The sequence below is a fragment of the Rhinolophus ferrumequinum genome, chromosome 21, assembly GCF_004115265.2.
Source record: "Rhinolophus ferrumequinum isolate MPI-CBG mRhiFer1 chromosome 21, mRhiFer1_v1.p, whole genome shotgun sequence".
Lineage (NCBI taxonomy): Eukaryota > Metazoa > Chordata > Mammalia > Chiroptera > Rhinolophidae > Rhinolophus > Rhinolophus ferrumequinum.
Genome location: NC_046304.1, coordinates 40,203,635 through 40,219,456, shown reverse-complemented (window position 1 = coordinate 40,219,456; position 15,822 = coordinate 40,203,635). Strand labels below are relative to the sequence as shown.

Sequence of the window (15,822 nt, the reverse complement as noted above, 5' to 3'; positions counted from 1 at the left end):
TCCCCACTCCAATATGGCAGGCTATCAGAAATCTGCTATTATGCTAAAGCTAGTGGAGGGGATTACACGAGATTAGTATGGGAAAGCGTTATGCTCCAACTGCTTTTGACGAGTCAGCCTACAAATGACTGTCTTCACCACATTGTCAAATCGATTGGTCACTCCTCTAGCCTCATGTTCCTCGGCCTCCTACAGCATCTGCCAAAGTCCATCCCTCCCTGGTCAGCTAGATGGCTCCCTCTCTGGATATTCAAAACCACTTCTGTGTATAACTACAATATTATTACTGCGCTGAAGAAATCAAATTCCTACGCAATAATATTATATAATAAAGAGTTGATATTAGAATTTTACCAGTTGTCCAATTATATCATTTCTTTTTAACAGATTTTTGAGATGTAATTGAATCAAAATGTCCACCATCTCAAAAAGTTTTTTCACGTCTCCATAATTCTTTCTTCCCATCTCTCCCTGCCCTCCCCAATCCCCATGCAACCATTGATTTGCTTTCTGTTGCTATAGATTGGTTTGCATTTTCTAGGATTTTATATGAATGGAATCATAGTGTCTACTCTTTTCTAACTGGTTTGTTTCACTCAGCGTAATTATTTTAAGATTCATTCGTGTTGTGTGTGTATCAATAATTCATTTCTTGTTATTGCTGAATAGTATTCCATTATGTGGCTATGCCCCAATTTATACACCATAGATGGATATTTGCATTCTTCCAGTTTTTGGCTATTACAAATAAAGCTGCTATGAATATTTGTGTACAAGTCTTTTTATGGACATATACTTCCATTTCTCCTGGGTGAATACCTGAAAGTGGAATGGCGGGATCATGCTATAGGTGTATGTTTAATTTTTTAAAAACCTGTTTTCCAAAGTGGTTGTACCATTTTACTTTCCTACCAGCAGTGTATGAGAATTCCATTTTCTTCACATGTTTGCCAACACTTGCTATGGTCAGTCTTTTTAACTTTAGATGGTTTAATAAGTGTGTAGTTGTATATCAGTGTAGCTTTAATTTGCATTTCCGTAATAATTAATGATGTCAGACATCTTTACATATGATTATTTGCCTTTTGCATATCTTCGAATCTTTTGTCTATATTTTCATTGACTTTTTGGTTCTTTATATATTCTGAAAACAAGTCCTATATCCAATATGTAATTTGCTAAGTATTTGCTTCCTTTCTGTGGCTTGTCTTTGTATTCTCTCAAGAGTATCTTTTGCGGGGCAGAAATTCTTAATTTTAATCATGTGACTTTATCCAGTTTTTATCTTTTATGGATTATGCTTTGGTATTTTATCTCAGAAATCTTGCCTAATTAATTCAAAGTCATAAAGTTTATCTCCTTTGTTGTCTTCTTTAAGTTTTATAGTTTTAGGTTTTACATTTTAACCTTTCCATTAATTTGACTTCATCTGTGCATATGATTTGAAGTGCACTTTTTTACATGTAGATATCCAATTGTTCCAGCACAATTCGCTGAAAAGACTATCCTGTCTCACTGAACTGCCTTTGAACTTGACAACCAGTTATCCGTATCTCTCTACTTCTGGGCTCTCTATTCTGCTCCTTTGATTCATTTGTCTATCTTTATTTATTTACACCAGTATCACAATGCCTCGAAAGTGTAGCTTCATAAGTCATGACTCAGGTAGTGTTGGTCCTCTAACTGTGTGCTTAGTTTTTCAAACTTGTTTTGGTTATTCTAGGAATTTCACATTTCCGTACAAATTTTAGAATCGGCTGGTCAATTTCCCCAGAAAAGCCTACTGGGATTTTGATCTATAAATCAATTTGGGAAGAACTGATATCTTATCAATATTGAATCTTCTGATCCACGAATACATTATGTCTCACCATTTATTTATGTCTTTCTTAATTTCTCCCAGCAATAGTTTCGTAGTGTGCAGTGTGCGAATCTTTTATATCTTTTGTCAGACTTATTCCTAAGTGTTTTATACTTTTGCTGCTATTATAGAGAGTATTTTTAAAATTTAAATTTCTGATTGTTCACTGCGAGGCATTAGAGATAAATTAATTTTTTGCATATTGATCTTGTATCTTGCAACTTAATAAACTCATTTATTCTACTAACCTTTCTGCAGATTCCATCAGGTTTTCTACGTAGATAATCACTTTATCTGTACATAAAGATAGCTTTACTTTTTGCTTTTCATTCTGAATACCTTTTATTTCTTTTTCTTACCCTATTGCACTGGCTAGACTCTTCAGAGCAATGTTGAATAGAAGTAATAAGATCCGACATTTTTGCCTTTGTCCTGATCTTGGAGAGAGAGCACTTTGTCTTTCATGATTAAATATGATGTTAGGATTTTTGTAGAAGTCTTTTATCAAGTTGAGGAAGTCTCCTTCCATTCCTAGTTTGCTAAGGGGGTGTTTTTAAAATCAGGAATGGATGTTAGATTTTTGTTAGATTCTGCATCTACTGAGATGATTGTGTGATTTTTCCATTTTAGTTTATTAACTTGGGTAAATAACATTGATCTTCTAATATTAAACCAATTTTGTATTCCTGAGATAAACCCCACTTTGTCATGATGTATCATATTTTTATATATTGTTGGATTTTATATGCTAAAATTCTGTTTAGAATTTTTGCATCTGTGTTCACAAGAGATTTTGGTCTGTAGTTTTCTTTTCTTGTAATATCTTTGTCTAGTTTTGATAAGGGGATAATTGGCCTTACAAACGGTTTGGGATGTATTCCCTTCTCTTCAATTTTCTGATAGCGTTTGTGTAGAATTGCCATTATTTCTTCCCTAGACATTTGGCAGAATTCACAATGAAGACATGTGGGCTTGAAGCTTTCTTTGTGGGAAGGTTTTAAACTACACATTCAATTTCTTTTATAGTGCTATTTAAGGTACATATTTATTCTTGAGTAAACAGTAGTAGTTTCTATCTTTCAAGAAATTTGTCCATTTCATCTTGAATCTATTGGCACAAAGTATTTTATAATATTCCCTTATTGTCCTTTTATTATCTGTAGACTCTATAGCGATGTCACCCCTGTCATTACTAATTTTGATAATTTGGGACTTTTCTTGATCAAGCTGGCTAGAGGTTTATCAACTTTATTGATCTTCTCTAAGAACCATTTGGTCATTTCTCTACCTCTCTGTTTTTCTGTTTGTGTTATTTATTTCTGCTTATCTTGATTTTGTCCTTTCTTCTCCTTACTCTGTGATTAATTTGCTCTTATTTTTCTAGTTCCCTTAGGTAGATGCTGAAGAAGCTGAGTGCTGCATTAGTAACATCACACGTTGATATTTGTGTTTTCAAAATAATTTCTAGTTTCCCTTTTGATTTCTTCTTTGACCCGTAAGGTTGCATGTTTTTTAGTTTCTAAACGTTTGGAGATTTTTTTCGGATCTGTTCATTTCCAATTTTATTCCCCTATGATCAGAGAACATATATTGAATGACTAATAGCCTTTTAAGTTTATTGAAACTCATTTTATAGCCAATAAATTCTCACGATAAGCAAGAATATGGTCTATTTTAGAAAATGTTATGTGTCCACTTGAAAAAATAATGTGCCTTTTGCCGATTTGGTGTGGAGTGTTCTATAAATGTCAAGTAGGTCAGGCAAGTGGATAGTGTTATTCAAGACTCCTATATCCTTACTGATTTTCTACCTACTTGTTCTATCCATTATTGAAAGAGGGATATTGAAAAATCCAGATTTCTTTATTTCTTCTTGTCAGTCTCACTTCTCCTTTATATTTTGAAGCTCTGTTATCAGAAGCTTCTTAGAAGTCTTCCCTCTTCCTGTGTACTCTCAACCCAAAGTGAGACTTTTGGAATGGGAGGAGATACTTCTGCATTAAACCACAGATCAGTTACACCCAATTCTAATCCCTCTCACCTTTATTGTAGGCATACCATACCCACTGCCATCCTTCTGTTGGACACCCCTGTCCTCTCTATTTATTTACAATGTTCAAGAGTAGCAAATGGACAACTGGTCCCTACCCAACTGTCCAGGCCATATGCCCCAAGAGCTCCTTTCTGCACAGCCCTGTGGTAGCCTTGACCTACGCTTCTACCTACTTAAGTAACTCCTTTGCCACTAATTTAATTCTCTGTGTTTCCATTTATAGGATCTTACCCATTCGTACGACCTGCTGCCTCTGCCCATTTAAAAGCGATATTGAGGTCGTCTGTAAGACAGTAAAACTGCATTGTGACACTGAATGTCTGACAGACATCACACATTGTGGTGAGTCTGAATTGCCTGATGAGACTTTCTACAATTTTTATTTTATTTATGTTTTAATTTTTAATCTATGATAAAATTTTAAACTAATAATGTAACTGTATCTTTTATATTAATTCAGGCAGAGTTCAACTCCGTAAGTGTCTAAAACGCATCCCTTGTTAACAGTCAGATTAAGGACCAAGAGAAAAGAATGGAAAGGGGGAGGGAACTAACGGTAATGGCCACATATTGTGTGTCCTGCTCTGTGCTTGCTGCTTTACCTCCAGAGGAGAATTTATTCATAGAGCGCCTCACAGATTATAAAGCGATTTTTATATGCATTAGGTCTCAAGTGCTCTTTGCCTTATGGGACAGGTATAGATACACTTTATTTATTTCGTTTGTTTTTGCAATTTTATAAAAAGAGCACAAGCTGTTTTATTTGGAACCTGAGAGTTTCCGCTTCCATCACCAGAAGCTGCCAGCCAGCCCTTCTAACGGATGAGAGGGTCCGTGTATTCTTAGACGGCCAAACCCTCAACTTACTCTGAAGCTCAAAATTTTCTATCCACAAAACACTTGGGTGCTTTTAAGTATTTTTCTATGTATTAGGTTTATTGGCGCCTACTGGATAACTTTCAAAATGTGCTTTTCTGCCCAGATAGCTTGAATACCAGTCTCTGCCCGTGATCTGGGGGACGTCATAAATAATAACACTTTGCTACTGACATAAAGACAATGCAGCTTATTGATCAAAATAATTTTTTACCAATTCAATTACTGCCTTCTCCCCCAGAGGTGGGCAGAACAGGCGCTTTAATCTCCTTCACAGGTGAGTAAACTGAGATCAGAAGTGTTAAGTGCTGTAATCTAGGGCTCCTGCTTCCAGTTTGGGGCTCTCTGCAAACCCATGCTCCTCCTCCTCCTCTGACCCTCACCAGCACCAACAATACTTTTAATTCTTCTGGAAACGAAACCCAACTGTGCAATGGTACACTTGACCTTGTCACAGTCAGCAGCTTTGGATGATTCCCCAAGTAAAGCTGAAAAGATAAGAAATGAAATGAAATAAAAGTGGGCACCCAACGAAAGTTACTTTTTCCCTTCTGCACTTTAGGACCTCAAGTATTAATCTGTAGATTTATTAAACATTCCACACTGGCATAAACCTGGCAAATCTCATAACCTGCGTCCTAGATGCCTGACCCAGATTTAAGCAAAGAGCGAGGGTAGACATAGTGTGTTTTCTGTATTCAGCATTCTGTTATGGGGGCGGGGGTATGTGGGAGCAGGGTCCGAGCAAAGGAACCCGGGGTAAGTGCAGAAGGGCATGTCCAGATGGGGAAGTGTTAGCAGTGGGTGTGGTCATGGTCACGTGTGATGGTGACAAGGACACGAGCGAGCACACTGAAGAGGTGGAGAAAGGAGGCCTCATGCTCCCTGTGCATGTGAGGCAGGACAGGCTGGGGTACAGGAATGTGAGGAGTCACAGTACATCTGCAGAGCGTCTCACTGAGTGGGTTCTTCCAGCCTTGGCTTTTCTTGAGTACCGGGCCATTGGTCCTTGGGGACCAACAGAATCATTCTAAGTACAGTTGCTGTATTTCACGCTATGGAATGTTCTGAGTAGGTAGCCACTTTTTCAAAAGACACCTTATCCTCCTTTTGTTGTGTTGCCAATTATGGGTTTAAGTTTGGGTTTATATTTTCCTCTCTAAATGGCACTCAAATGCTTGCTGCTTCCTGATTTATTTAACTGGGATGCACGGCTGTGGGTGGACAAAAAGCTGTCCCATCAGTCTTTCACTATCAAAAGCGGTCTTTTCTTTTTTGACAGATGGAGAAGTATCTGTAGGGAATGCAGAAGGATCGTTCATGAAGGTATTACAAGCCCGGAAGAAGAAAACAAGCACTGTGCTGACTATTGAGCCTGAGAAGCCATCCTCAAACAAAAATCGCATTAATTTGTCAGCCTTCGGGAACGACCAGCTAGATTTCAGTGATGAAAATGATGCCATTAGTGCACTAAGTTATATATTGCCTTATTTCTCCAAGGGAAATCTAACAGATGTAGAATCAAAATTATTACCACTCATTAAACTCCTTTTTTTAAATACAGAAGATGGAGACACGCCCCTGAGTCATTTGACAAACAACGCAAGGAACCCTTCCCTTGAGCCTGAATCCAACGATGCAACTTACAAAAATAAATTGAGGAAACTCAATTGTCTGAAAAATTTGTTAGATGCAGAAATTCAAGAAAAAATTGATGAGGTTAAAAAGAAAGAAAAAGCTGCCATGCTTATACATTCCAACCTTTTAGGTCCAAAACTGAAACGCCAAATCTTTCAGAAGGAATTGCAAAGTGACCAGCCACAGGGCTACAGCCTCGCAAAGATTCAGCATGTCCAGAAAAGGCTGCTGAGAGTCAATAGGGTCCTCAAGGGCCCTAAGGGCATCCGGAAAAGGCACTTCAAAGAAGTGGCCTATCAGAGCATCCACAGGAAACAGAATGCCCCGCCTATTGTGGAGAACACTGTCAAAGTTAGGAGACTCAGGGGGCCACCAAGGGAGCTGGGACAGCTGCACGTGGTACACAGGCCCGGGAAATTCGTGGGAAACTCCTTCAATGCAGAGCCTTCCTTCCTAAAGGAACATGAGGCAGCAGTTTCTTCGACCCTGAAACAATACTTGATGGGCAGGCCTTCGGCCTCCACTGCTCCAAAATCTCTATCTGAGGTTAAAAAATCAAAAGACTTAAGCGATACTACTTTCATTTTAGATGAGGCAAATGCTCTAGTTAGGAACATGAAGGCTTCTAAGCCAATCTCACATTCCAGAAAGAAACACCTCTTTCATAAAAGTCGTTCTCATGTGATGCACAAAAAAGCCAAGGCCAAAATGAGTCAAGAGTTCAGAAAGGAAGATGGTCTCAAAAGCCTGATGCTTGCAAAGAGATTTCGGCTATCTGCAGTGAGGAGCCTCATAAATTCCCCTGCACGAGAGGCTTTTTCATCTTCAGGAGAATTGACATCTCAGGAAAATCGCCTTCTGGAATCAGTTTCTCTTTTGGAAACTTCTAAAGAAAAGTGTACTGCACAAATTCCTTTTCAAGAAAATATTTCTACACGAAAGGCTACTGAGCCAGAAAAAACGACCCCTGAAATCCCTGCCCGTGCGAGTGTTTTCACGGCAGATTCGGCTGTTACTGCAGACCACTTTCTGCCAACAGTTCACCAAACCCATGAAACACAAGGGGAATACCCCTCTGTGGCCACTGATTTACTCTCCAACTCCCCATTGTTCTCATCCCCCGGCGATCAATTTGAAAATCAGCTGAACCAACAGCTACAGTCCCTCATCCCCAACAATGATGTGAGAAAGCTCATTGCTCATGTTATCCGGACTTTGAAAATGGACTGCTCTGAGGTCAACGTGCAGCTGCCCTGTGCCAGGCTCCTCTCCAGAACAGGCCTCCTGATGAAGCTTCTCAGTGAACAGCAGGAAGTAAAGGAGTCCAAGGCAGAGTGGGATACGGATCCATGGAAAAATGAGAACTACATCAGCGAGAGCACAGAAGCCCAGAGTGAACAGAAAGGGCAGGAGCCACGAGAGGTGAGGACAGCTCCTGAAACAGGGAACCTGGACTTTTAGGACATGCCACAAAAGCGCCCAAGCACAAACGCCAGGAGTGCCTAGTCTGTATCTTTTCTTGGCCACGTAACTTTGGCTAAGACAGCGATCTCCCACTTTGCTCCTTTAGAGAATGGTATCACTGTTCCTAGAGTAAACGCGAAGAGGACCTAACACACAAGATAAAAAAATTGTAGAAGAAAATGCTAATGTTAAGATTACGTAACCCATTAGATTGGGTATGTTCTTTAAGAACGTGTAGGCTATTATACAGAGGAGTAGTTTAAGGATAGCTATGCTTTAGAATAGGTTTATGAATGGTTAGTTTTCATCCTTTCCATCTCTTTGTTTTAACAAAATTGTTCTCTACTTTTTTAGCGCACAAAAGAAGTTCCACGATTTGACTATCACACCAAACTCATCTTGGCAATATCTGTGACTATACTAGTGATGCTTTTGATTATAATTATCTGTCTCATTAAGGTAAGCAACAGTAATTTCAGGTCCAAAATATATTCTGTCTTTATTATACATTCAGAACCCCAAACTGAAATCTCACCTGCTACTGCTTCATATTCCTATTCAGTCATGAGGAGTGAGAATCGCTCTGTTTTTTTTATTGCAAATTATATCCCGGGAATTTTTGAAGGAGCTCCACTCCCAGAGATCTCTGTGGAATTGCAACCATGATAACAAGCCACTAGGCTCTATAGAGAAGTTAAATTTAGAAGGCCAGAGTGAACATGTTAGCAAAATTTCTTCAACTCAAAATGATGTCAATTTGATGTATTCACCAATCCCTCTGATATGTTTCCTTGGCTGAAATGAGGAGAGATGTATAATCTCTGTCCTCATGGAGCCATGTCACCCTGGGAGAAAGGACATGGCTAAAAGATAAAAAGTGTGATCTTGTTGATGCATTAGGTTTACTTAGCAGGTTTCATCTCCAGTGTGTAAGGCATCGTATAAATAGGTTCAGTCCACACTGCAGCCTAAATCTGCATCAGGCTGCTCTAAAGCATGTCATCTTTATAGTCACCTGGTCCTGGAGCTGAATATTTATAATGGTGTATTTTCCCAACAGGCAGGTGCTAACATTGAAAAGAGCGAATTAATAAGCTGGCAGTCTTGACTGTACCCGACAACCCAACCTCATTTCCCGTATTTCCCTTTTACCCTGTCCTGGCAGCCCTGCACTCCAGCCAACGCAGCCCCTCACCGTAACCTAGCCATTCCTCCTTTTGTCTGTGCCTTGACCCGTCTCGAATTCCCTTATTTGCTCTGCCTGTGGACGTCCTCTGAATCTCTCAAAAATCAAGGCAATTCATCTTTCCTCATCAGCCTTCTCTAAATACTACGAGCCTCCTAATCCTTGTCCTTCTGTGAGGTCTGTCACCAGTTTGTAGGGGAAATAGGGAGGCATTTCCCACCCGAGAACTTAGAAATATGGTCAACAGTTTTTGAGAAGGTGGTTCCCCAAGAGAGAAACACCAAGGTCAACACACATCATGGAGCAGAGCAGAGGTGTGTGAGGACCAGATGACTTCCTGGTGTGTCAGACGTGAGGACAACCTGACTGGTGTTAACTGCTAAAGAGCAGCATTTCTATCCACAGGAGGCTTGGTCAGTGGTGAAAGCATAGAAAAGGTGAAGAAGAGACCTTCACAACATGGGCAGTGCCCATCCTAGCACCACCTTAGAGCAGAGATGGCACCTCAGGCAGCAGATGTGGAGGGTCAGCCCCACTAGCCAGGCTGTGCCTGTCGGGTAGATGGATGGATCTGGCCGCCCCAGTCGTTTGCATTGAATGCTGGATTCATTGGATTCCTATTGTTCTAATTCTGTTCTCACCAAGTAACCTTCCGATTGTGCTTTAGTGTGCTGCGGTGGCCTACCTCTACGCCATGTAATTCCCTGGTCGTGTAGACAGATGCTGTCTGTGGAACAGATAAACTCAAGATTGTCAAGTCACAATCTGCCATTCTGTGTTTTGATCACTCCTGTGTTACTGTACACTTAAGGTGACACTACCTCAGTAGGTAGAAGGGAGTCCTCTCTCGGTGAGGACAGTCTGATTTCTCAACCTAGGAGGCTGGGGACTCCGATGGGGTCAGCTTGTGCAGGCCTCTGGGAAGAGAGTCATTGGCCATTGACCAGACCACACCCTCTCCATCTCCAGGTGGCACATGGCCTTTGGTTTTTTGTAATTTCTATTAACTCCTGTACTGTTTATAATTTCTACGTAGTTTAACCTTGCATTTGTATTCTTTATATGGTTTCATTATTTTCACTTGTCACTTACATGACAAGCCTTTGGAGGACAGGGACCTGCTGTGTTTTCCTCTAGTGGACAGTAGTGGTTTCAACAGGAGAGAGATGAGTCTGTCTGTCGATTCCATACTGAGGAATAATGCAACCTAATATGTATTTGAAGTAGCACAGAGTCCAGCAATAGATAGACCCATGTGTTCCTAAGACGTCTGAGATGTCACCTTTTAATCTTCTTTTCAGTGGAGGAAAATAAATATGTGGTAATAGAACAGCTGCCTAAGTATTTAAGGGAAAAATAACAGCAGATCTCTATTTCTCACTTTAAGCAAACATATTTACGTGAATGTAAACAAAAAGAACCCATAAAAGTATTAGAAGAAAATAGAAGCAGCATTTTTATAATCAGTGGTGAGTAAGAGCTTTCTGCGCCTGATCCCACAGGCAGAGCCCTGTGGGAGATTTGCCCCCTTGTCTGTGACCCCATCGGCAAACTTGGCATCATTTAGGCCAAGCATAGGATGAAGTTTTCCATATACTGTCTGAGTCGATGCCCACGTGGGGACGATATTACCACCCTCTTTCACAGATGAAGGACATCAACTTAAGGCCCCAGGGGCAAAACCGAAAGCAGAACCCAGTTTCGCATGAGCGCAAAGTCTGTGCTGTTTACTCCACTGGTCTGTCTCCGTACAGACAAAAACACTGGGCAATACTGAAACATTGAAATTCAGTGAAATCCACTGAAAGGATTAATGTATTTCATATTTAAGAGAGTTTTGTAAATCAACAGGAAGAAGACAATCAGGGCAAAAGAGGGACGGGCTGTGAAGAGTGGATGTGTGTTTGTTTACAGTCTGTCCTCTCCTCATGGCTTATGGGGTCTGGGTTTTGTTAGTGGGGCCTTTGTCACTTCGTAGCATGAAAATAGTCCCTGATATTGTCTTCTAGAACTTTTATAACATTTGTTGTTTTTTCGTATTTTTTGATCCATCTAGAATTCGTCGTATTTGTTTTGTAGTGTGGCTCAGTTATCTAACTTTGTTTCACTCCATGAAGATCCAATTGTTTTAAAATCTTTCATTAAATGGCTCGTTCTTTCTTCACTGATGTAAAATACTGTCTTTATCTGGACTCGATTCTGTTGATCCAGTTATCTTTTCCTGTACCTGTACCAGTACCAGCATCACACTGTGTCATTCCCATTGCTCTATAGCTTATTTTGATATCAGGTAAGGTAAGCTCCCGCTCTTTGATCTTCTTTTTCATACACTTCATAGCTATTCTTCATATTTTCTCTACCAAATATCAGCTGACCACTTTTGTTAAAAAACCGTCTTGGGATTTCAATAGGATTGCATTGAATTTGTCAGTTAATTTGAGGAGAATTGACATGTCTACAACATTCTAGGAATATGGTATCTCATGTCATATGTTCAAGTCTTCTTCCTGTCTGTCCTTCAGTAGAGTTTTAATGTTTTCATCACATAGGTCTTACACAGTTTTTGTTAAATTTATTTCTAGGTACTTTATGCATTTTTTATTGATATTATAAGCGGGTCCTTCTTCCACTTTTCAGTCAGTTATTCATGGTATGTAGCAACGCTATTGAGTTTTGCATGTTGATCTCTTGATTTTGTATCCAGCCATCAATTCTCACATTACTGCCAATAAAAGATTAGTTGACTCACTTGGGCTTTTTAGGTTGTCCATCATTTCATATGCAAATACACTTTGTTTCTTCCTTTCCAGGGCTTCATTTTTCTCATTAAATTGATTAGGACCCTCTACAATGATGAGTAGGAGCAGCAATAACGGGCATCCTTCTGTTATTCTTGACTGTAAAACAACACTGCCATTTAGGTGTCTCGTAGATACTTTTAGTTTCTTTCCTACTTCTAAGAGTCATTAGGAATTATCTGTTGAATGTTAGCTAATACAGTCAATAAAATATATAGCCAGCTGCACGCAAGATCCTAAGTTAGGTCCTGTGGATGAGTCAAAGGACTAGTAAACAGGATGGAATGCCTGTCCTCAAGAAAATAAAAGAAAACGTTATCACCTCCCTGGGTAGAAAAGACTTAAAATCAAAAGGAATGAATAGAGAGAGTGGCCATAGTGATGGATAATCATGATCATGTTTTCTTCCAAAACAGATTCAGTCTCATAGAAGAACATCAGAGGAAGGTAAAGAAGGAAGCTCAAGGTAAATAATAGTCTGGCGATTTTTAAAGTCGAGTTTTAGAACCAGAGGAGAACTTAGAACTCGTCTATTTCAATCTCCTCATTTTACAGTGAAGAAACCACCAAAGTCAGGAAGAATACTTCTTTACTCTAATACTTTCTTGGATTCAGCCACATTCACTCCTTAGCCAAAGCTGACTAGAATGAGACTGGCACAGATGCCTGTGCTGTACTAGCCCTTTAAGGACAGAGGGTGCAGAGGGAGGGCTTTGGGTTGTACCTGCTGCTGCTGGTGGGAGGCATGAGGTCAGACCAGAGGCCTTCTCAGAGGCTCTGTAAGGGGTAGGGAAGGCCACATGGTCATGGGGTCAGAGGGCTCGTCTCCTTCAAGGCTGAGGGAAGGGAGGATAGATGGGTCCTTTCTGACAAGTAGCAGGAGAACTGCCCTTCTCATCCTACTGGTTGTCACACCCTCACTCTCTATTCCCTTTATCCCAACCGCGTAGAATTTTAATTGGGAGAGGCCTCAGACAATAGTTCGTCTCTTCCTTTTATAAAAAGGAAATGGAAAAGGAGAAAAGGAAAAGCTCTTGTCCCATGGTCACACTGCCAGTGAGTGCCAGAAAGAACTGGTTCCTTTCCCGGTGGGGACTTCTGTGTTGATTATACTGAGCTTGGGCTGTGAGGTAGCTTTTGTGTCACAACTCAGTGCACACATACCATAGAGACATAACTAGTTTCTAAGACACACTTATTACGCACTCTCATTTTCTTTCTATTCTGTGTGTATTCGAAAAGAGTATTTTGTGTTTTAGTGCTGGTCATGACCTTTAAACTGGTTTCACGACTCCCTCACTCATCAGGGACAGCCAGCAGTAGGAAATCAGCGAGCTGGAGAAGTTGGCTCATTGGACTCAGGCATTTATGGTGTGATTTGACTCATAGGATAAAGCAGCTAGGAAAATAGAAGCACCCTCTCCCCCACCCCCAGCAAATGACACATGTGAGACTAAGTCCAAAGGGGACTGAAGTAAAATGTTTCTGGGGAGAGTTAAGTGCTTCTGCCCAGGACTGTGGTACATTTCTTTTCACTGCACGAGGGCAGCTTCTTGGCCAAGACCAAGAGACTGAGTGGGCAGAAAATCCTGCCCGTTCTCCATGCTAAGCCACATACGAGTCTCCCCAGAGACATTTGGGCCATTGTGGACAGACACACAGAACTGGGGAAGTCCAGCTCGCATGGAATTACTTCAAGGTCCCAGGTCTGTGGTGATTTTGCTCGTTGTGATTATGGGCCGAGGTACCCATTTAGTCCTAATCAGTCCAGAGCTGTGTGTTGTAGAGACGTGGAAAGTGGCGTGAATGAGTAATTGTGGTGTGTGTTTTCCTCCAAGGGGCTTCTTTCGGTTCCTGCCGTGTAAGAAATGCCCATCGGAACAGGAGAGTCAGGTAAATGTGAGGAGGATAAAGTGCCGTGGCAGGAGAAAGCAGGGGAGATGCACAATTGATATTTCCCTGTCTGTTTTCTAGAAGAGCTCTTTCTCGAGAAGGCAGCCAATTTGGCTTCAGGATACGTATGAGCTTCCCAATGCCACACACAAGAAAAACAAGGCACAGAAACTACGTATCCAAGATTCTTCTAGTGAGGATGAGACCTCCGATGAGGATACAGGGTAAATGATTGGGGACAGTTTAGAATTCCTATCTAAAATGAAGAAATAATGAATAGTTTAAATGTGCCTTTCAATAGTAAAAGACTTGGCGTTCTTCTTCTCACCCCAGGGAGCTCCGCGAAGTCATAATAGACAAGAATCTGGAATCATCATAGAGAAGAATCAGGTTGGTGAATAGACTACTGAGGAGCCAGGTGAAGAAAGTGACACAGCTCATGACAACACCACAGCGTGAAACCTGTCCTGCCTCAGGCCACCTGCACATTTTGTTTTGTAATATTGGCTTCTCAGCATTGCTGATCAAATACTTGTTTTCCTTGTGTTGAAATACTTAAATCCGTAACCAACTCTGCCCACATGATAAGTAGTTAAGATGTAAACAGCTAAGTATTTATATACAAATAACAAGGTCCTTAGCAAGAAAAGCAGGGCTGAAGTTAGAATCCCTGGGATAGCCAATACTTCTGCCAGAGGCAGTGTTGGCAAAGAAGGATGAAGAGGGGCTTCTCTCCCTCGTCTCCCCAGAAACGTCAGAACTTGAGGACACATCATCCCCAAAAGGTGTTGGTTACTAAGGCAAATAACCACTGATCCTGGTGTCCTCTTCCCGGTTCGCCAAGGACCAGTTATGTCCAACATCCTTGACCTCTTACCCATCGAGGACCATCCACTTCCGGCCCCTCCCGTCAGGTCTTTGGGGCTGCCGCGATATTTGGATCACTGAACCTACCTCCATCATAGGGCCGTTTTTGTCCCCAAACTCTAAACTCATGTACAAATGTGTACCCTGTCTTGGTGTAGGGGGTTCCTACCTTACAAGCTAGTGGAAAATTCATACTGGGTTTTTTGGTGTTTTTAACCTTAAAAATCCAACCCTTGGATAGCTAGCAGGGAGGTGCTGGACGGATAGGGCAGAGAAGAATACGTGAGAGCAGTACCTGCCCAAGACTGCCCTCTTTCAGGGCTTTCCTTTAAAAAACATACTGTGGGGGCCACTTCTCCATTCACAGGTACCGCCCTGGCCTACCGACCCACTGAGGGTCACGCGTGTGCTGCGCTCCTCTCCAGCTCAGCCCAGCCCCAAACCCACCCACTGCCCTCCTCGCCCAACACAGATCCATGGGGGCATGATTTCAAGGGATAACACTAGCGCAATCTGCAGGAAATGCAAGCGTTCCCCTTCCTTCACAAAGAAAATGTTCAAATCACTTATTAGAACAATAAAAACAAGAAATCAATTGGTAGAGTCAGTGAGAGTTAAACGCCTTAGAGAGTAAAGAGAATTCTGGAACAAACGATTTAATAATCTACCTATATGAGCAGCAAATAAATGGCGGTGGTTTATAATATGAGAGGAATGGTGCCAAACCGTGCACGGGGCAATAGCACAGAGTCCCCAGAGGAGCAGTGGGACTGGGAAATAGCCCGGCATGTTTTGCTGGTGAGGTAGGGCTCCAGGCACAGTTACCGGGCTACCAGTCCCTCATCTGGCTTATTAGCTTGTGCATGCTGTTCTCTGGGTGCTGGCCCAAGTTACCTCCCAAAGTTTCTTACTGAGAATGAGTAACAAGTGTTTTTCTCCATGTGGTGACTTCCGTGAGCCAACCAACATTTCCTGTGTGTAAAGCGCTACCCAGGGAGGAGGATGAGGGGGCACTGGGAATCCAGGAAGTGAGGAGAAACAAGGCAGACAGTCTTGGAGACTAATTTGCTTTCTCCTTTCAGCATCTCAGCAGAGAGCTAGTCCAGCAGGTCCCAGCGAGCAGTGTTAACAACGAACCCCCCTTTCTAATGAGTTCGTTTCCTTCATCAAACAGTTTCCACGTTAG

General features: G+C 41.3%; 1 protein-coding gene across 1 annotated transcript in view; it reads left to right on the top strand.

The window, feature by feature from the left end:
• The window catches only part of LOC117013499 (leucine-rich repeat-containing protein 37A2), a 34,196-nt gene extending 19,498 nt beyond the window's left edge, over positions 1-14,698 (top strand). The window contains exons 8-15 of the mRNA XM_033090715.1: positions 4,138-4,256; positions 6,073-6,214; positions 7,550-7,850; positions 8,247-8,351; positions 12,293-12,342; positions 13,715-13,769; positions 13,851-13,993; positions 14,103-14,698. Of these exons, the coding sequence (XP_032946606.1) occupies positions 4,138-4,256; positions 6,073-6,214; positions 7,550-7,850; positions 8,247-8,351; positions 12,293-12,342; positions 13,715-13,769; positions 13,851-13,993; positions 14,103-14,148 (961 nt within the window). The 3' untranslated portion in view covers positions 14,149-14,698. The remainder of the gene's footprint in view (positions 1-4,137; positions 4,257-6,072; positions 6,215-7,549; positions 7,851-8,246; positions 8,352-12,292; positions 12,343-13,714; positions 13,770-13,850; positions 13,994-14,102) is intronic.
• The last annotated feature ends 1,124 nt before the right edge of the window (positions 14,699-15,822 follow it).